Source organism: Oryza sativa, chromosome 3, assembly GCF_034140825.1.
Source record: "Oryza sativa Japonica Group chromosome 3, ASM3414082v1".
Taxonomy (NCBI): Eukaryota; Viridiplantae; Streptophyta; class Magnoliopsida; order Poales; family Poaceae; genus Oryza; species Oryza sativa.
In genome coordinates this window covers 33,577,280-33,599,514 of record NC_089037.1, presented here as the reverse complement: position 1 = coordinate 33,599,514, position 22,235 = coordinate 33,577,280, and the positions used below count along the sequence as shown (strand labels likewise).

The following is a 22,235-nucleotide window of genomic DNA, read 5'->3' as shown; positions in this document are numbered from 1 at the left end:
AAAAAAAAGAAAGTCTCTTTACTTTTCAGTTTAAAGGAATACATTATATTTCTGTCTACCTTTTTTAAGACGGTGATATTTACTACACAGATATTGCTATATTACTAGCACTCTGGCATTTCCAGGGAGGTGCTTTAACAGCTTGTTTTTACAGAGCTACAGATGTTACTAGGGAAGAGCATTACATACAAAAAGCATTAGTGATTACTTCTTTTTTTTCTCTCTCATTCAAATGCAAATAGCATATGAACAGATGTCAACAGATTATTTCTCCCCCATAAACAAACTCATCATGATTCTCTCACAAAACACTCACTCTGCACAAACATTGCCTTACTTCCCACTACCATCATCAGTCCAGACACTGTCCCAGGAGTTGTTAGCTTTTGGTGCCTCAGCAAAATGATGCCCTGGACCTTCAAACGAAGAAGTTTCTGCGCCCTGAACCCCACCCTTCTTTGCTTTTGTTTTGATCCCAAGCAAGCGTAGAACGAACCTCGCAAGTTCACCATAAAGCATTCCAGTCCGATCACATAGCTACGATGAAGACAACGGTGGATCAGGAAGGTTATAAGTATAAACTTGGATCAAATTCAAATCAAATTCAGAAGATACCTGCAAAAGAGCTGAGATAAACATGTGGAATGCCTGTGTGTTCTGGCTAAAAAGGAAAGCAACTCGCCCACAAAAATTCACAACACCATGCATCTGCAATCAATGAGAAAAGGTTAGGAAACTGTGTTCTCCACTCCCAGCATACCAATCACAGGGTAAAGTTCACTTTTTACTACAACCGATCTTTTTTTACTTGCCATTTGGAATGTCAACAAGATCAACACATTTGACCACTGTTTTTTTTATATGCTCGTCAACATTAATAAAAATATAATGATATAAAGTGTTGCCAATGTTTTTGAAATGGCTACGGCATTCTAAAATGACATTTTTTTGAGAACAGAGTTAGTAATGTATATGAGGCAATAAATTAACTACAAGTTAGACAAGAATTGCTACATGGACTTTGAATTCCATCTACTAGGCTTCCTACAATAGAAATAAAAAAAAATCATGAACTTCATATGTAACAATAACATGGTGATAGCAAATACATGTTATGGCTGCAAATTAAGTTCCACAGAAATTTAAACGTGGCAATCATGCTCTAGTTTGTTAAAGATCAATTAAAAACAATAATCGGTATCAAATCCAGGAGTGACTTGGTAGAAAATGTGTATTACCACTCGCAGGAAGGACATCCAAAAACCAGGGGGTGGTGCTGGTGGCCCAAATGAATTTGGACCTTGGTTGTAAGCACCCATGCCCATACCATAGCCACCATAGGGACCTCCCATCCCGCTATTATACATGGACCCACCGTACATTCCAGAACTTCCATACATACCCCCATAACCTCCTCCATAACTTGAATACATGTTATTTCCGTAAAGTCCGCCGCTACTATAAGGTCCACCAAACCCACCAAGCGAACTATACATACTGGAGCCATAACCTGCATTTTGATCGAGAGGTTAAGATTCTGAGCCACTAAGTGTATCTGATTATGCGATTACAGAATTAATGATTACCTCCATAAGAATTTCCGTATCCTTGCTGCTGCCAAGGCCGTGGGGGCACAGGCCTAGAGATGGTGCTGTTCACATTGGAAGCAACATTGCTCTCTGCGGCAGAAACAACTTCCCCAGGTTTTGCTGTGCCAGAAGCTTCGACGATATCACTAGTGCTACCCCCGGATGGGGGCTTGAAAGGCGCTGGACCAGATGAAGTTCCAGCACGTTCCCATGGTTTGGGTGGTGGATTACTTCCTGCAAACACATTCCCTAGTGAATTAAGGAATTGGCCCAAGGCCTACCAGGAGAACAATTACTCTTCTTGTAAATCTCAAAAGGCAAAACAGATGGACACTTATCTATACTAAAACACTGATATTTCAACTTGACGTAAAATATACCATAAGTTTCCCTACAAGAAGTGTGCACTCAGACAAAACAACGTCTCGGAAGCATTAACAGAGAAATGATAGTGGATAACTTGCAAGACTAGGGGAGAAACTCATAAAGTTATCTTGCAAAGATAAATCTACTGCAAGAACCTGGAGTCACGGATGCTATTACAATGTTGATTGTAAGCAATTGGGACCAGCAGGCAGGCAGGAAATAATTCAATCCCGATAAAAACTTTGCAACAAATACTTCTAGTAGGATATAATTCGTAATCATGGAAGCGTACATTGCAATTACTAAGTCCATAACTAGTACACACAAGAATATCACAAATGCAGAATTTGTGAGCTCTGAATGATTAAGATCAACAAATCCGATTATAGGTCAACTGAACAAATTTAAACATAGACTGCATATTTCCGTATGAGCATAAACATAATAAGCCTTCATTCCGCACCGTCCGAATTTCTGATAACACTGCATTTGCATTCCTTACAACTGAGCCACGATAGTTAGGTTTCTCACAAATTACTCCATTTTTAAAAAATTAGTTCATAAATAAATCCGACTGGAATCAGTTAACACCTGGATCATGGGCCCAATTGGATTTGTTCCCCGTCCTACAAATACCTATTCATTACCTTATACCCTCCCCTGCACCCAATTGAGTGCCCAACCAATCATGCAAATGCTGTCATTAGGATCCCCAAAATTACTGAGGTGATCTAGCATGTAGTCATTGTGAGAAAGGAAGCAGTTTCGTTGGCACTACCTCAGCATATGCTCACATCTGCATGAAATCTTGGAATAATTTAGAAATTGAACGCATATTGCTCACAAACACATCCAATAGCCAATTCTACGGTTCACAATTGATTAGTCCCTAAAGGACAATTCTACGTTTCATGATCGTTTAGCTGATTAGCTCCTAGCCTCCTACCCTAACCACAGTCACAAAATCCCCAACATAAATCAGGAACTCGAGGAACCAAAATCCCCCTCCAGAAACGAACCGAGCAGACGTAACCCCTCATGAATCGATCGATCCCTCCCTCCTTCCTTCCCTTCTCCCCCGGATCGAGTCAGCCTAACCACCCACCCAACCGGTTCCAGAGGGGAGAAACAGCGCGAAGAGTCGCAGAAGCAAGCGACGAACCTGCCATGGGCGCGGGGTTGCGGAATCCCTCCTCCCCACCCCCACCCCCTTCCCGCCGCCCCCTCAGCCGCGCGTCGCCGGCGGCAAAATCCGGCGCCGCTTCTCGATCGCGTCGCCGGAGGAGGAGAGGAGACGAAGCCGCTTGCTATTATTGCAGGTGGCGCTACACGCGTGGGCCTTTTCTTCTTCTTTTTTTTTCTTTTTTTTTTCCGTTTCCTAGTTGGGCTCGAGTCAGGTCTTGGCGCGTTGGGGGCGGTCAAGCGTTGACCGTTGACTAGCCTTCCTGTGGGTCATTAATCTTGTGTTAATGGGCTGTGTATTTGGTCCAAGGCCTTCGGTTTAACGAGGAATAAGAAGAGGCCCATAGGAGTACTAAGGTGGGCTTGGGGAGAAAAAACCATGAAATTTGTCAACCGCCTAAATATTTTTTTAAAAAAAATAAATCAGCCATCTAAAATTACGATACTATGTGATGAACCAAAATCTAACTTTTTTATTTTATTGACTTATCTTTTGTATCTGAATGTTTCCTTCTTTATTAGTTTTATTGAATTTTAAAGTTATATGTCTGGGCTATAATTCTCAAAAAAAAAAGGGGCGAAAAAGAGGGGACATTTTTATATAGTAAATCAAGCGATATAACAAGAGTGATTCAATCTTTTCCCCAAGGATCCCCGCAACAAAAGGACAACCTTTATCCGAAGGATAAGATAGTCACTAGTTCACCTAACGAATAGGGAGGTCCAAAAGGCTAAAATGAGATATACTCTACTCATTTTCTCATTAAAAGATATGGAAGTTTAACCAGGAAAAGGGGCTGGCCATATGGGTACCCATATTCATATCCGTTAGGTGAAGCCTTTTTTTTTTTCCATACTCATATTCAGTTCATTTCGTTTAATAACCATAGTGGTTTATGGTTTAACAAGCATCCACCCCTAGATTTAACTTTATGATGGAATGTTGCTCACTATCTAGCATTACTCAATAATAATGATTTACAAAGAGAAAGAAATATTTCTAACATGCACCGTCATGTCATTCCAGTGGTGGAGTCACCGCCGCCCGTCAAGCCCGAATGACTAAAAGCGTTTTTTTATGATCGACTAATTTTAATATCTATTACATCGGTGGAGCCTGGTCGATCGTCCGATATGTTTGGGAGGTGGCTTCGTCACTATGTCATTCATATCCAGTTTTCTTTCTTAGGGTGCACTCGTTCCCGCGGGCAACCGCTCCCGCCACCTCGTTTTTCGCGCGCACGCTTCCTAAACTGTTAAACGGTGTGTGTGTTTTTTTAAAAAAAGTTTATATATAAAAGTTGCTTAAAAAATTCATATTGATCTATTTTTGCAAAAAAAAATATTTAATACTTAATTAATCATGTACTAATGGTCGGCTTCGTTTTCCGTACCGGAGGAATTATTTCCCGTCTCTCACTCTCGATCGGGGCCTTAGCCTATTTCAGTCTATAGCACTGATAGCGCGCGATAGCGCATTCTGGTAGTATCGTAATTCGTAAGTGTTTTCTTTTGTTGTTAAGTTACCGTGTGATTTTGTACCAGCCTACATGTACTAACATACACGAAAACACTGAGGGCGATATCATTAAAGATAAGAACAAGAGAAGGAGGTGATTGGGTTAGCGTAGCCTATGGAGTGCATTATTTTTTTTTTACGCCAGCCAGTCACTGCCACGGAATCGCACGAAAACGGTCACGTGTGAAACTGATCACCACCAACTACTGACCTACTGTTGCGTTGTGAAGGTAGTTCGAGACGTATCCATGTGATGCACGTCGATTCCTGCAAAATCCAGTATATCTAGATCCGAGAAACAGGCAAAAAAAAATTGTATGGTATACGGAGCAACATACTCCATACAAAAATTGCACAATTAATTGGCTTAATTACATCGCGATCTTTCTTGCTTCTTCGGCGTACAGGAGCGGCAGCGCGGGCGGCCGCCGCCGCCGCGGCGTCATCCCGTACGTATGTCGCACACTTCCGCCCCGCGAAATCCCCAATCCGCGTGCCGCCGTGCGCCGGTTGTTATTAGCATCGCATCCACGACGCCCCCACCACCCGCCGTCCCGTCCACCTCCCTCGCAGTCGCAGGCCCGCACGATGTTGAGAGTTAGTACACTTTGTTTTAGTGCATTCGACTTACTGTCTCCCTGCATTTTATAACAAGTTTGTTCTTGCCACTATCGTTTATCTTTACCTATTTATCGTTTATCTTTACCTATTATAAAAATTGAAGATGTTTTTGCCACAAATTTTCGTACGTCTTTCTAATCCGATTCTGTTTCTGTTTTGCGGCTTCGTTTATTCTGTTTAGCCGTTTCGTTTATTAGCGAGAAGAAAAAAAGGGATTAGACCGGTATTGCAGGTGAGACGGACAGCGAAGGGGCTGACGTCCTCAATGCCTACCTAGGCCTCAGCCCAAGTAACGTATCAGCCCATAAGAGCACCCGCAATGGTAAAGTAAGGTGCTATCTATAAAACATGTACATCTCAGCAATAGACTCGATTAATAGTAAACCACCTTAATAGTATGTCTACATTGGTATCTATAGCTCTCTCATGCATTGCCTCGTTTTTCTCTATAGACTATCTCTAAGTTAGTAGATAGCTTTGCTCTCTCTCTTCATTTAATACATTCCAAGTAGAAAAATATGCTGACATAGATCTCTTGTAGAGAGCCTATAGATAACCATTGTGGGTGCCCTAATCTTCTAATTGTGATTGGCTATAGAGTATGCTATTTGGTATTTTCTCCGTCTCAAAATTTAATAATTTTAGCCTTTAGAATTTATTCCCATTTAATTTCACAAATTTTATTATTAATACTTGTGTCCAACTATAAAACTTTTTATGTTTTGATTAGTACGGATGTAGCAATAAATAAATTAAACTGAATTTAAATTTGGTTTCTGTAGAATTTTTCGTCCATCGTCGCACACGCTCACGCTGTCCGATTCCATCACCTGGCATCGAACGCGCGTCTTCCGCATCCTGTGTAAAACACGCAAGGCCGACAACCGCAAGCAATCAAACCCACAAGCCAAATATGAAACCCCCGTTTCAAAAGTTCCCAAATTAGAACTCTAAATTTTCAAATTAAGATGATGAAAAACACCAAATCAACATGAAAGGAAGTTGGATAAAATATATATTCAAACGATTTCTCACAGTAAATTTCACCTAAAGTAAAACGTATAATAATAATAAGATTAAAATAACCTTCACCCGTTGCAACGCACGGGCATTTTTCTAGTACAAAAAATAAATTTATCTTTTCAGTAATCATTTCGTATTAGAGTTTTGTAAAATAATTGATATAAATATACTATGAGTAGATAAAGAGAAAAATAATTATATCTTGATCTAATAATATATATGTATTAAATGGGTTGTTTGATTGATGCCATTTTCAACCACACTATTTTTGGTAAAATTGCAAAAAGATATACCAAAAAGATATACCTATATTTAGTTTGTTACCGAACTTTAGTAAATATATAAGAAATCCTATCATTTTTTATAATATTGCTAATTTAGTACTATTGATAAATTTTGATAAGGTTTATTTTGATTATAATTTGAACGCCCCTGTCTTTTGACACGAAGGAAAAATAAACTTGAGTATACTAATAAACATGACGGCGCCCGTCTTCACTGACGCAAGCAGTGACACACGAATTCGCCGGCCGGTGAGCTGCTGCACTGGGCATGGGTTAGTGTTTCAGTTGTTTTGCTCCCTACCCTCGCACCATTTGTGAGCTCATCACATACGGCAACAACACACACCATCAAACCTACCGAGCACCTGTCAGGCTGTCACCACCCGACCATTCCCGAACTCACGCTCAACTTCTAACACCGTGTTTAGATCCAAATTTTTTCTTTAAACTTCTAACTTTTTTATTACATTAAAACTTTTCTACACACATAAGGTATATTTGGTTGGGTATTTCAACTTACCACACCTCAAGTTAGCACATACCAAAAGTGTGGCGAACGAAATTCTTAACATAGCTTTGGCTCAAAAATATGTGGCAAAGCAGCAAGAAGCTACCTAACTTTCTTTGGCAGGCTAAACTATAGAAGCAAAACAAACAAAGGATAAGCAGTTGTAGCTGACTAACATGAGGTGCGGCATTCTATGGGATGGATCCAAACAGCCTCATAAACTTTAAACTTTTCCGTCACATCATTCTAATTTTAACCAAACTTCTAATTTTAGCGTGAACTAAACACAACATAAGGAGGTCGAGTTTAGTTCCAAATTTTTTCTTCAAACTTTCAAATTTTTCATCACATCAAAACTTTCCTACACACAAACTTGCGACTTTTTCATCACATCGTTTCAATTTCAACCAAATTTTTAATTTTAACGTGAACTAAACACATCATAAACGGATTGAGATCCTTCGCTGTCACTGTATCATGTCCTAAATGAGTCCCAAGTGATAAAGGCGCGATGCAGTCGAATGCTGAGGAATCCATCCATTGCTACCTATAAAAGCGACCAACCCACTGATCGCCCTCCACTACCAAAGAACAACACACAACTCGGTCTCTAGTTGAAAAGCTATAGCCATGGCGGAGGAGAAGGAGCTGGTGCTGCTCGATTTCTGGGTGAGCCCGTTCGGGCAGCGGTGCCGGATCGCCATGGCGGAGAAGGGGCTGGAGTTCGAGTACCGCGAGGAGGACCTCGGCAACAAGAGCGACCTCCTCCTCCGCTCCAACCCCGTCCACAGGAAGATCCCCGTCCTCCTCCACGCCGGCCGCCCCGTCTCCGAGTCCCTCGTCATCCTCCAGTACCTCGACGACGCGTTCCCCGGCACCCCCCACCTCCTCCCTCCGGCGAACTCCGGCGACGCCGACGCCGCGTACGCGCGCGCCACGGCGAGGTTCTGGGCGGACTACGTCGACAGGAAGCTCTACGACTGCGGGTCCAGGCTGTGGAGGCTCAAGGGTGAGCCGCAGGCGGCGGCGGGGCGCGAGATGGCGGAGATCCTCCGCACGCTGGAGGCGGAGCTCGGCGACCGGGAGTTCTTCGGCGGCGGCGGCGGCGGCAGGCTCGGGTTCGTCGACGTCGCGCTCGTGCCGTTCACGGCGTGGTTCTACAGCTACGAGAGGTGCGGCGGGTTCAGCGTGGAGGAGGTGGCGCCGAGGCTGGCGGCGTGGGCGCGGCGGTGCGGCCGGATCGACTCCGTCGTCAAGCACCTCCCCTCGCCGGAGAAGGTCTACGACTTCGTCGGCGTCCTCAAGAAGAAGTACGGCGTCGAGTAGATCGGTGGATGCGAAGTTGCAGGGATCGATTGGCGGTTGCGTTCGCTACGTGAACGATTCGTCCGTTGTTTCAGTGGCCAAGTGTGTGTGAGTTTGTTGTTACCGTTGAGTGCTTGTGTGTGGGATGGTTGGTGGCAGCAGAGAGTTGCCTCCGATTCTCTGAGATTGTCACTAAATAAAGTTTGTCCTTTGAAACTAAAAAAAGTTGGCTTTGGTTATGCGGATTGCTGAGTACTCTTATGCATTATAGAAATTTAAGTTAGTACGAGTACTTGTTTAGTTGTTTAGCCACTAATTCGGGAATTTTCTCTCCGTGTTTCTCAAGGTGTCACGTGCAAGAGGACACACACTCCAAACGCCTATATGGGCCGTGAGGCCCATGCTATATTGTTGCTGCCTAGCAGGCCATCACTTAGATTTGGCCCCATGTCCACACGGTGCAAGGCTAAAAGGGAAAAAGCTTTGGGAAAAAACACGGTACAAACTTAGAGTCACAGCGTGATGTGCGCACACTCATCTTCTGCCACTTACCGACTATCCTTATAAACACATACTCCCTCTGTTTCATAAAAAAACGAATCTAGCACCGGATGAGATATATTATAATACGATGAATCTAGACATATATATGTTCAGATTCGTAGTACTATGATGTGTCATATCCGGTACTAGATTGATTTTTTAGGGAGATTTTTTAGGGACAGAGGGAGTATGAAAAAATACATATTACTTGTAAATGCAAACACCCCTGTCTAGTACATGAATGATGAATCCTAGTTCCACTACAAAGAACCTATCCATAAGCTAATCAGTCACCATACTCATAAAAGAATCTAATTCTAAAGATGAAATATGAATATAGTGTATGTCAAGATTCATCTCCTAGATTAGGTCTTTTTGCGGGACGGAGAAAGTACATTTTACTATGTCCTAACACACCTCTAACAATATTGGAGACCAGGCATCACGCAAAATGTCTACTCCCTCGCAAAGTATATTTTAAAGAGAGGGACTGCTCTCTCCGTCTTAAAAAAAAATAATCAAACTTGGACTACATCCTTACCTAGGTTGGATTTTCTTTTGACAAATGTAGTATGTAGCCATGTATGTATGGAATTTAAATTCAATCCTGAGGAAATAAACGGGACGAACCACGAGATGATCAGATTTATCTCAACTTTATAGCGCAAACCGCGAGACAGAGAGAACACAATAATGCCACTCCAATAACCAGAGGCACATATGAATTTCAATTCACTCGAAAAATATTTCTGGAAGGGAAAGGTTTAACGCTGGCTACGGGACACGCTTATTCTTGTTCGAAACTCACGTCTCCCACAAAAATTTGTACAGCAGCTTCATCTAGGAAAAAGAAGGAAATTCACAAGATTGTCTGAGTGATGGCAATGGCAGGTAGCAGCAGCGGCAGGGTGTTCATGATGGCCAAAAAACAGCATAGCAGAACGATGACCCAGCTAAAAGAACACGGGCAGTCATCGCAATAAACTTGTAGCAGCTCCCCACGGTGAGCTCTTGCTGGAAAGGTGACAACAATTAATCTGATGATGATATCTTCAGTTCCTGCAGGTTGACAGACATGGTGATGAGATGCAAAATTCTGTAGTAATTAATTACTGTAGTTTGTACTGCAAATGCTACTGGTAAGAAAATTGTATTGTAAGATGTTTCTTGTAGATGTCAACTTGTGTAGTGATATGAGGACACCTCAGGCATTATGTGAACAGAAATTAGGATGCCATTGGGGGATACTAGTATAATAAGATGAGAATATTTAACAGAATTATCTAAAAAAAAGAATATTGAACAGATGATGTAGAGTGACTTGCCGGCAGCTTTTACTGCACACAACGAACGGGGGGAAAAGAACAACTCGTGTCTGAAGAAAAATGAACTCATTTTCAATTTTTGAAAACGTTCTTCATGTTTGGAAGTTGGTTGCAGTGAGAACCATGCCAGCATACAGTTAGGAACGGAACATCCATCAAGACCTGAAACTGTACTACCTCCCTGACTGTTTGTCTCTCAGACTACTTCAATTTACTCCCTGTTGATGAGCATAGCAGTCACGCCAGAAAAATGTACTACTAGTACTTCTACTAAATAGAGTATTACCTTAATCTAGATGCCCAGCAAGAAGGTGTCCATGCATACACTGAATCAAAACATGCTCCTAATTAATTGGCTAGCAAATTAGGAGGTCAGCTGTCTAGGATTTTCTAAACAATACTACTAGTACTGGTTAAGATTTGAGTATGATGTTTTAATACTTAACAATGGTCAGGTTTGCACATGTAATCGTGTACACTACCTGGTTAGGTCCCCCACCAGGAACACTACCCATCAGCCAACATTTTTCCAAATGGACCTGCACTAGATAGTGCGAAGTTGGAAGTTTGCAACATTTGAAGGAAAACAACGTTCTATCCATAAGATGCAAGGTGCCTAGCTCACTTTGGAAGCTTGCAAAGCCCAATTAAAGGAAAAGCACAAGAGATACATAAGTCCTACCCTTTTCAGGATTTTTTTTAATTGATTTTCATTTCTAACACTGGTTTGACAGGCTCTAATGCCAAAGCAAAATTGAGCTGAACTTTGGTTCATATATATCAAGCTTTAGTTGAGAAAATTTGTATAGAACAAGTGTGAATTGTGATGATGGAATAAATAAGATCACCAAACAATTATAACATATCAATAGAAGACTATCTAATACTACCAAGGTTCATAAAGTTGATCATTCAGAGCTGTACTAACTCTATCTTTTCTTCAGATAGGAGAACAAGTACTACTAACTAATCATGCACAGGTAGAAATGCTTTATGGTACTGTCAACACTTTCAAATATCTAATGTCTTTTATACTCCAGGTTTCCATTATCATATTCAGAGCAGGCATACCTCTGTTAGTACTAGGAAAAATCTTTTATTATGGCATCCTTCTTAAAAACTAAGGCTGTGTTTAGTTCACACTGAAGTTTGGAGGTTTGGTTGAAATTGGTACGATGTGATAGAAAAGTTGTGTGTGTATGAAAGGTTTGATGTGATGGAAAGTTGGAAGTTTGGAAAAAAACTTTGAAACTAAACAGGGCCTAAAGTGGGTCTCACTTTACTAAAATTTATTGTTTGATCCACAACCCACCTTGAGATGTTATATGCTATATATGACCATAAAGTTTTTCACTTCTTTAATTTGGCTTTTATGTGGTTGTACCAAAGTGTCATTTCAACATTTCACTTCAGAAAAAAAAATATCATAAAGCACTGTTCCTTTAGACATATAGAGCATTTCTTCAATTTCTAACTTCCTAATTAAACCAATTACTACTTGGCTAAGTACTGTTCATCATGCTTTAATAATCTACTAGAACTGGTAAGTTCTAGTAATGAGTACGCATTGCAATGCAAATAATAAATGAAACACCTTTTCTTACTGTATAAAGATCTCACTTATTTTCCATAATTTTCTTAGAAGGAACTCTTGTGATTTGAACAGTAACTTGCTTCATTCAAGGCTTGCTGCATATATTGTCATACGAACAGTATATACAGCTTGCCAGTTCATGTTGATGCAATTCATACTATTAACTTCGATCCTTTTTCCGTGTATAATGCGACGTAGAGTAGATATGGCTTCCTACAGTTTATTGCATTAAAAATGCAAATCCGTGCAACTCAGAACCCATGTGATTGGCCTGATTCCTACGAAATCCTTCCCCCAGCGATGAGCAATCGACACCTGTTTGGCCTGAATCCATGCAAAGCAAAATGCAGGTATCCCGCCTCGAAAGTTTTTGGGGACACACGTCGAATGCAACAAAAGAGTTTTTAGTGGGATTTTTCAGGGAACGAGGCCACCTCGAGCGGCTTCCAAGAAGATTGCAATCGAATCAAGATGACGAAATTGCGCGAACATTAGTCTTAGATTACGAAATCTAGTCTCTTACCTTTGGAGGATGCGTTGCTGGGATCGATCAGTTCTTGCTCTTCTCCTTCATGCCGGAGTGGCGGAATCCATCCCACAGCTGCAACGCGGCGGTGCTGGTGATCTGGCCCTCGGACGCCGCCGGGTGCGCCGCCGCGGCGGCGTGGCCAAGCAGGAAGGAAATGGTGGAGCCGTCCAGCCTCTGGAGCTGCTGCTGATGGTGGTGGTGGTGGTGGCCGGACATGTTCGACGGCGAATTGGACTGAAGGGTCCCCCTATTGGCACCCAAGAAACCCGAGGACATGGAGAAGTTGAGGTTGTAGTCGCCTCCGGCAGGAGGCGGAGGCGCCGCCAGCTGGTCCTGGGCGAGCGAGTAGTGCGCCGCCATGTCGGCGCCGGGGGCGGAGAAGTTGAACGGCGGCGCCGGCACCATGCCGATCGGTGGCGCGTCGCCGAAGCTCGAGGCGGCGGAGAAGCCGTACGTGGACGCCCCCTCCGCGCCTCCTTTCCCGGGGTGCGCGATGCCCACGCAGTCGGCGCCGTTGCCAATGGCGCCACCCCCCGCCGACGACGCCGCCACCCCAGCAATGAGCAGCTCAGTGAACGACGCGGCCTGCGCCGGGGCGCTCGCCACGGTGACCTCCTTGTCCGACCCCTTGCTGGTCTCCGACGTGCTACTGCATCCGGACTTGTTGCTGAGCTGCTGCTGCTGCTGCTGCGAACGCCGCCGCGTGGGCGCGGCGTCGGCGGCGGCGTGGGGAATGGCGGCGAAGGCGGCGGGGTCGAGGGACGGGAGGGTGTCGATGGCGGGGGAGGCGGCGTTGATGAGCCACTCGATGGCCTTGCTCGGCTGGTCGAAGCCGAGGCGGTCCTGGAGGTCGTAGAACTGGATGGCGGTGGCGACGGAGAGGCGGACGCGGCGGTCGCGGATTCCCTTCGCCGTGTACACCTTGCTGTGCCTGTCCTTCCCCCCCGTCGCCCTCACCCTGTAGATCCGCGACGCCGTACTCCCCGTCTGCCCCCACACCGCCTCCACCATCTCCCCTCCTCCTCCTCCCCGCCCACGCTTCCCCCGCCCGCCGCCGCCGCCACCGCCTTCCCCGTCCCCCACCGCCGCCTCCATCCCGAAATGCGGTGACCGGGGCGGGCAATGCCTTGTTCCGCGAGAGAGGCTCCCTTTTTTTCCGCGGTGTTTTTCGCTTGCTTTTGTGGGTGATTTTTGGCCTCGCCTCGCACGCGCGCGCGCTCTCTCTCGTCACGCGCGCGGGCCGGCGCTTGCTGCTGCTGCTGCTGCCTGCTGGCTGCAGCTGTGCCGTGCAGCAGCAGCGGAAGTAGGCTTTGGAGTGGCGCGGCGTGTGTCAGATCTGCCTGCGGCGGCGGCAGCGGCAGCGGCAGCTCACTGCCTCATCACTGGTGTAGCTGTCACCTGTCAGTGGACGGCCTTGGGGAGGCGCCGCCGCCAGGCTACGGCGTTAGCGGGCGGGATAACGGGAGGAGAAGGGGGTTGGGTTGGGTACTTAGGTTGGGTTGCCGATCCTGCCCCTTCTCCGAGGATGCGACAGCTGTTACTGCATGGGAGGGACCCAAGGGGGGAGGCAAGCAGTGGATGCTCAATTCCTGCACGTATTACAGTGCTTGCTTGTTCCTCTAACGTGGAGCGCACACTTTTTTTGGAGACATATTTACTTTGACACAAGTTGGGCAACCATGCTACTACATTCACAATCCATTAGTTATGATGTGGAGATCAATTGTAGCCTAGCTTAAATTCCTAGACAAAGATTATGCATTTGGTAAAGTAAGATTGATCTACTGGTTTTAATTTTTTGATCTCTAGCAAGCCTGCGTTGCGAGAAAATTGTAGGGGTATAGATGTCCGTAAGTATTTTGCTCCCATTTCGATAGTTTGGCGAACATAGGCACGAATTAACTGCTACTGAAATCTAACGACTAGCAAGGTTTATCATTGTTGTAGCTTAACCAGGCTGGAACGAATCTCGCCGTCTAAAGCCATGAGAGATATATATCGAAACGTACACAAGCTCACTGTCGATAGAAATCGAAATGTGCAAGCTCACTACCGATAGAAATTGAAACGTACCAGCTCACTGCATATAGAAATACAAACAAACCTTGCATCACGTCCTAAATAAGTGATTTTTTTTGCGAATATATTTTAAAGCGTTTGCATGTTCCTCTTTCTATCCGAGTGCATCCCCCACTCTCTTGCTTCTTTTCCTCCCTCCCTTTTATAGTCTGTTAAGTCGAATTTAGTTCAAATCTACCAAAAAATTTATTAAATTCCAAATCATCAATGTTAATTTTGGGCCAAGCCAGTGTTGCAAGAAAATTATAGTGGTATGGATGTTCACAAATTTTTTGCCCCCGTTTCTTGGCCGTCGATAGTTTGGCATATATAAGCAGGAATTAATGGCTACTAAAATCTAACGGCTAGCCAGGGTTATCTTTTCTATAGCTTAACCAGGCTGGAACAAATCTCACCAGCTAAAGCCAGGAGAGATGTACATCGAAACGTATGCAAGCTCGCTGCCGATAGAAATCGAAACGTGCCAGCTCACTACAGATAGAAATACAAACAAACAAGTTATCTTTTTTTTGTGAAAATGCTTTAAAGCCGTTGCATGTTTCTCTTTCCCTCTGAGTGCATCCCCTATTCTCTTACTCTTTTCCTCCCTCCCTTTTATAACTCGACAAGTCGAATTCAGTTCAAATCTATCAAAAAATTGTTTATTAAATTCCAAATCAACAATGTCAATTTTGGGCCAAACCCCAACTCACCTCCTCCTTTTTGGGTCCGCAACATGGCCCAACCCACTAGCCGCTACCCACCTAGCCTCAAACTATGTTGATACTAGGCTCCGATTAAGTGCTTGAAGTACCACCTCAGTCTAACTATATGGGCAAAATTTCTTATATTATGGGGACAGAGGTAGTATTGCCCAAGCCAGTTGCAACCATGTCGTTAGGAGTTCAGACACCATCATGTTGTTGATGTCTCCTTCTTCCTTGACGCCATCATGCTTGGGGAGGGTGCCGCTGCGAGGATACGGTGTTAGCGGCGAGTAACGGGAGGTGGTGGTGGCTTGGGTTGCCAATCCTGCCACTCTCCATGGCGCATCGAGGATGCGACAACTGTTACTGCATGGAAGGGACCAGGGGGGCAAACAGTGGATGCTCATATTCCTGCATGTATTGTTGTAGTTGCTTGTTACTCCAATGTGGAGCACACACTTTTTTTTGAGGTGTGTGTGTGTGTTGTGGGGGGGGGGCACATTTACTTTGACACAAGTTGGGCAACCATGCTACTACATTAATAATCCATATATAGTCATGATGTGGAGATCAATGGTAGTCTTAACTACCTAGACAAAGATTATGCATTTGCTAAAGTAACATTGGTCTACTGGTTTTAAAGTCGGTTATCTCTTGATCTCTAGCAAGCTTGTGTTGCGAGAAAATTGTAGGGTATAGATGTCTATAAGTATTTTGCTCCTGTTTCTTGGTCGTCGATAGTTTGACATACATAGGCACAGATTGACTGCTACTGAAATCTAACGACTAGCAAGATTTATCTTCACTGTAGCTTAACCAGGTTAGAATGAATCTCGCCGACTAAAGCCAGGAGAGATATATATCGAAACGTATGCAAGCTCACTACCGATAGAAATCGAAACGTGCAAGCTCACGACTGGTAGAAATTGAAACGTACCAGCTCACTATAGATAGAAATACAAACAAACCTCGCATCAAAGTCCAAAATAAATGATTTGTTTTTGCGAAGATGTTTTGAAGCCTTTGCATGTTTCTCTTTCTCTTCGAGTGCATTCCCCACTCTCCTGTTTCTTTTCCTCCCTCCCTTTTAGAGCCTATCAAGTCGAATTCAGTTCAAATCTACCAGAAAATATTTATTAAATTCCAAATCAACAATGTTAATTTGTGGGCCAAGCCAGCGTCGCGAGAAAATTGTAGGGGTATAGATGTCCACAAATAATTTGCCCCCGTTTATTGGGTATTGATAGTTTGGCGTATATAGGCAGGAATTAGCGGCTACTGAAATCTAACAACTAGCAAGGTTTATCTTCACTATAGCTTAACCAGGCTAGAACGAATCTCCCTAGCTAAAGCCAGGAGAGATATACATCGAAACATACGCAAGCTCACTGTCGATAGACATCGAAACGTGCCAGCTCACTGCAGATAGAAATACAAACAAATAAGTGATCTTTTTTTGTGAAGATGTTTTAAAGCCCTTGCATGTTCCTCTTTCCCTCCGAGTGCATCCCCCACTCCATTGCTTCTTTTCCTCCCTCCTTTTACAGCCTTTCAAGTCGAAGTCAGTTCAAATATATCAAAAAATGTTTATTGAATTCCAAATCAACAATGTTAATTTTGGGCTAAACCCCAACTCACCTCCTCCTTGTTGGGCTCGCAACATGGTCCAACCCACTAGCCGCTACCCACCTAACCTCAAACTATGTTGATAATAGGTTCCGATTAAGTATATGAAGTACTACCTCAATCTAACTATATGGACAAAATCTCTTACATGAGAGGTAGTATTGCCCAAGCCAGTTGCTACCATGCCATTAGGAGTTTAGACACTCTCATGCTGCTGACGTCTCCTTCTTCCTTGACATCCCTCATCGCTCTCTTCTATCTAAGGTGTTGATTCCCTCGTCCTTCTTCATTTTCATCCTCTTTCAATCTCCCTACACCAACACACAGTCAAGCTATCATTGTGTTCAATTTGAGTGACATCAAAGTCATCTTCGATTGTGTTCAATTCCTGGTTACATGGATTGATATTACACATATGAATATGGTAGGAATAATTCGATTGGTTTTACATCTTCCTAGATATACATATGAATGTATATGATTCTCATGGCATGATATATGTGCTCACATACACGCACACACATACACCGTTATACACACTCCCACGCCTACACACATATGTACAAATACTAACTAGATATACTAGCTATAGCAATAGTAGTAAGTATTTTTTTTACATAATAATAGTAGTAAGTAATTACTCCATCCGTCCCAATATGTAGCAATTTAGGATGGAATTAGACCCATCCTAGAACTACAAGTCTAATCCCATCCTAGCTAGGTTGCTACATATTGAGACGGAGGGAGTATATATATTGGTTAATTGTTATACCTACTGTCCCAATTGTCCCGCAAACTATCGTTTTGTGTCATTGTCACAATGTAGCCGTAGTTGTGTGTCACTCGAAAATGCACTACACTTTTACCGGATCAGGTTAATTGTGTCTACTTCTGCCTCTCTTAGGCCATTCCCAACCTAAGACACTAGACATAGTTTTCATAAACTCCACATCATCAAGAAACTAGTACTAGACACTACTCTTCCAATGCAAACACCACTATTCCATACTTAAATTTAATGCTACCTATCTCACATGATGTCTTGGATGTTGTGTAGAAACCATGTCTCATGCAAGACATGGTTTCCTTCTCTTTCCTCATTTATTCACTTGCCATATCATTTTTCATCCTATGTGGCAGCTTATTTAATGTTATGGACATCATCCTAGTCATTGGGTTGGGAATGACCTTAGAGCAGTTATAATAGCAGACTATTAGCCAGCTACAAACATATTTTAATAAGATAAAAGATGAGAGAGAAGAACAGCGGGCTACAGATCTGTAGCCAGCTACAACACGGACTCCAAGATACAATGTGTGTATGACAGTGGGACCATATACTAATAGTATAGTAAGCAACTATTGTATGAATTAGCTATTAGATTAGCTATAGATAAATTGAAGTTAGTAGTTAGCTATACTATTAACCTTGCTCTTATGACTTTACATGAGCAAAGGTACATTGCTTGTATCGTTGTGCGCTACCATTACATAATAATAAACCTCTACCATGTTTTGTGCTGTATTGTTTCGCTACGAGGTTCAGATTTAGGGTGAGTTGGAGAGATAGGGGATTGAGAAAATTAGAAAGATACGTAAAACGAGATGAGTCATTAGCGCATGATTAATTGAGTATAAACTATTTTAAATTTCAAAAATTGATTAATATGATTTTTTAAAGCAACTTTCCTATAGAAATTTTTTGCAAAAAACACACCGTTTAGTAGTTTGGGAAGCGTGCATGTGGAAAACGAGGTGTTTTCTCACCTTATCTCACACAAACGAACGCAGCCTTAAATGTGAGTTTTGGAAGAATTTATTTGAAAATAAAAAATTAAAAAAAGCCATGAGCCACTAGGACCCTGACATTTCATGTTCCTGCTACGTCAAATAGCTGCTCGATCAGTAGCGAACCTCTCCTTTTCGGTGCTTTTTAACTAACGGCGTGGCTTGAGCTGAATGAAGAAAGAAAAAAAAAGACGGAGTAGGACTAGTAATTGACACCATCATTGACGACGGCGCGGCTGACAATCTCTGGGAAAAGGGCACACCGCACATGTCGTTTCAGAATTCAGTTAGACAGAGCCTGCCGCCTGCAGTTATTGCGCACCTTTTCCTTTTTTTTAAGACCTTTTTTTACGATAGAGTGGACTTTTCTTTTTCGAGCAATTTCTATGAGCCTACTACTTCGCGGCTAACCAACACAACCCTGGTTGCTTATAGATGGTACTTCATACGTCCTAAAATATAATAACTTTTATTTTTTATTATATCTGTTTCATAATATAAGATTTTTTAAATTGCTCACACACACATATATATATATGACACTCATATGGGGCACCATGATATCTAATGCATAAAATCACTTAAATTTTTCATAATTTTTAAATTGTGAGTATATACCTAGTTATAATAATTCGATTCATACCTATACCTATCAACAAAACAACTCAAAATTAACTTTATTTCACAATCCATGATTGCATACCTAACTAATTATATGTATGGATGCTATATACCTAGAATCAAAATCTAAAAAAAACAAGTTCAAATTTGTATATATATATGTGTGTGTGTGTGTGTGTATATATATATATATATATATATATATATATATATATATATATATATATATATATATATATATATATATATATATGTTAATGAATCTAAACAAATATGCATGTCTAGATTCATTAACATCTAGATGAATGTGGGCAATGCTATAAAGTCTTACATTGTGAAACGGATGAAGTAAAATTTATCATAAAATATAACAAATTTTCCATCTACATTCTCTTCACAACCAATCACAGCTTTTCACCATTCACTTCTCCCACATACATTCACTTTTAAAACTTATCCAATTACAACCCTCCACCACTCATTTCTACATACTTTCTTAATAACCGTGTCTAATTCTAAAACTTCTTACATTCTAGGACGGAGGGAGCAATAACTAGTAGTAGCAATACTTTATGTGTAATTCTTCTTCTTTTTTTAGTGCTACATGTACTAAAATTTCTTACAAACTTTTTACTAATAGAAATCTAATTCATTTGATTGAGTTAACTAGAAGTTATAATAAAAGGTTAAAGATTCAATCACAATGTGACACCTCATATGTGTAAAAAGTTTATAAAAATAGTTTAGTACGCATATCGTTTCCCTTCTCCTGTTAGAAAGCGGGGATGGTTAAAATTGATCTTCATAGGAAATAAATACTCCTTATTAGTACTAATTATTCCATACATGGATGGTAATTATGTAGAAAAGATGTTGCGATGGAGCTCTGGTGGCCACACAACTTATGTGGAGTTGGCTCCGCGCTGCGCTTGCGCATCCATCACATTGTTCACATGGTTTCGCTCTACCTGTGCCCGATCCGGCCTATTGCCATCAAAAAAACAAAGGAAGAAAACTATATGATCTGCGGTAGGAGTATGTCAAAAAACCATAATTACACCTTGTTTAGATCCTACCTCAAAATTTTACACCATATCACATCGAATGTTTGAACACATATATAAAGTATTTAATATAGATTAAAATAATAACTAATTGCACATATTGCGACTAATTTGCGAGATGAATCTTTTAAGCCTAATTGCTCCATGATTTGACAATGTGGTGCTACAGTAAACATTTGCTAATGATGGATTAATTAGGCTTAATAAATTTGTCTCACGGTTTACTGACAGATTCTGTAATTAGTTTTTTAGTGTCCGAACACTCTATACGATACCCTATATAATATTGGATGTGACACACCAAAACTTTACAAAGGCCGTGTTTAGTTGCAAAATTTTTCTTCAAACTTCCAACTTTTCCATCACATCAAAAGTTTCATACACACACAAACTTTCAATTTTTCCGTCACATTATTTCAATTTCAACCAAATTTTTAATTTTAGCGTGAACTAAAAGACATCCCACCTTTAAACACCCCCTACATCCTGCACGTCCTGCGAGTCCGTGACATAACAGAGTACTGTACCCTAGTTGTAGGAGTAGTACGTAGGAGTAGATTCTTCAGAGGGACAGTCGTACGGCTCAAAGCAAGCACTGTATGAATAGCACGGACAACTGACCTTTGAACAACGTACCAGTGATTCAGCACAAGTTCCCACTGTATGCATGGCATGCATATGATACAGTAAGATGAAGTTACAGTGGCAAGTTTGGCCTATGTGCATACTGTAGATGCCTAAACATCGAGAGGTTGCAACAGGCTCTAAACAAAACTCCGTTTTGTATCAGGTAATTAGACTCCTTGGCTGGATAGTATAAATAAATTGTACTACTACCTTGTCCGAGGTGAAAACACAAACATATTAGTTGGTGAAGAAACAAATATAGCGATTTTATACAAAACAAGAAGCACAGAAAAGGGGAAAATAATAATAATAAAAAGCAGCAGATAATATGAAAATAGATACACAATGGAGACGAATTTTACGTGAAAAACCCTTGCGGAAAAAACCACGGACGCTGATTGGCAATGATCACTATTGAGGAGTTGGATACAAACGCAAGAGATATATTGGGCTGTCCCACCCTCCTCATGCATGCGGCTTACAAGGGATATATATATAGGAGAAATCTAGGAGTCCTAATAGACAAAGACTCGAAGTCCTGATAGGAAACTAATCCGAATATATTGTGGGCCTAAAATTCGGATCACATATTTAACGGCGGATGATTTGATAGTTTTTTTTAATGAAAAATGTGTCACATACCATTAGAAATAAGAGAAGACAACTAAATACTCCAACAATTGTAAGGGATGCTCGAGCATAAGAGGTTTCTACTTATCATGACTAAAGCAAGGTTGTCTGTCAAATCAGCTATAAATCAGTACTCTCTCGTCTAAAAAAATTCTAATTATGAATCTGAATATAAATATAGATTTATAGATAGAAATTTGTTTTTCATAGTACGGAGGGTGTACAACATAATTATTGTTCACATGTGAAGGTCATTTGAACAATTAAAGGAGATCGTAAGAGCTCGTCATATGAGCAGCAAGTCAGTTCAAAAGTATGGCATCATAGCATCATGTCGACAATATTGAATGAACCAGTTGAGGCGTTGGTGTCACCGATTGATGCTTACTCTGCACCTGCGATATGTGATCTTCACGCTTCCACACATGGAATTATACAACAATCCAATCAAGTATTAGTAGTTTGAAGTGAGCAAGCTCACACACTTTTTCAAATACGAGTAGAAAACAGATAATAACTTGATGAGAAAGGTTAGGATACTCCCTCCTTCCCTAAATGTTTGACACCGTTGACTTTTTTAAACATTTTTGACCGTTCGTTTTATTCAAAAACTTTTGTGATATGTGTAAAACTATATGTATACATAAAAGTATATTTAACAATAAATCAAATGATAGAAAAAGAATTAACAATTACTTAAATTTTTTGAATAAGACGAACTGTCAA

General features: G+C 41.7%; 3 protein-coding genes across 3 annotated transcripts; 1 reads left to right on the top strand and 2 right to left on the bottom strand.

Moving 5' to 3' along the window:
- On the bottom strand, positions 1-3,266 carry LOC124500700 (uncharacterized). The gene is made up of 5 exons (NM_001402282.1): positions 3,118-3,266; positions 1,587-1,823; positions 1,239-1,510; positions 616-708; positions 1-537 (listed from the first exon to the last, which is right to left on the bottom strand). The coding sequence occupies exons 1-5, from the start codon at positions 3,122-3,124 to the stop codon at positions 334-336; spliced, it is 813 nt and encodes a 270-aa protein (NP_001389211.1). The 5' UTR covers positions 3,125-3,266; the 3' UTR covers positions 1-333.
- Positions 3,267-7,588: 4,322 nt separating this feature from the next.
- On the top strand, positions 7,589-8,696 carry LOC4334347 (probable glutathione S-transferase GSTU1). Its single transcript, NM_001418750.1, has one exon. It carries the CDS (start codon positions 7,723-7,725, stop codon positions 8,416-8,418), a length of 696 nt encoding a protein of 231 aa, NP_001405679.1. The 5' UTR covers positions 7,589-7,722; the 3' UTR covers positions 8,419-8,696.
- An 882-nt stretch (positions 8,697-9,578) lies between these two features.
- LOC4334346 (transcription factor PCF6-like) lies at positions 9,579-13,818 on the bottom strand. Its single transcript, NM_001418751.1, has 2 exons — positions 12,383-13,818; positions 9,579-9,999 (listed from the first exon to the last, which is right to left on the bottom strand). Exon 1 carries the CDS (start codon positions 13,481-13,483, stop codon positions 12,410-12,412), a length of 1,074 nt encoding a protein of 357 aa, NP_001405680.1. The 5' UTR covers positions 13,484-13,818; the 3' UTR covers positions 9,579-9,999; positions 12,383-12,409.
- Between the last annotated feature and the right edge of the window lie 8,417 nt (positions 13,819-22,235).

Bases quoted from the DNA above. Each gene is read 5' to 3' on its own strand.
- LOC4334347 (NM_001418750.1), top strand. From the start codon at position 7,723: ATGGCGGAGGAGAAGGAGCTGGTGCTGCTCGATTTCTGGGTGAGCCCG.
- LOC124500700 (NM_001402282.1), bottom strand. The intron at 1,511-1,586 runs GTAATCATTAAT...ATCAAAATGCAG, and splicing joins ATACGGAAATTCTTATGGAG to GTTATGGCTCCAGTATGTAT. The intron at 709-1,238 runs GTAATACACATT...CATTGATTGCAG, and splicing joins GGATGTCCTTCCTGCGAGTG to ATGCATGGTGTTGTGAATTT.
- LOC4334346 (NM_001418751.1), bottom strand. From the start codon at position 13,483: ATGGAGGCGGCGGTGGGGGACGGGGAAGGCGGTGGCGGCGGCGGCGGG.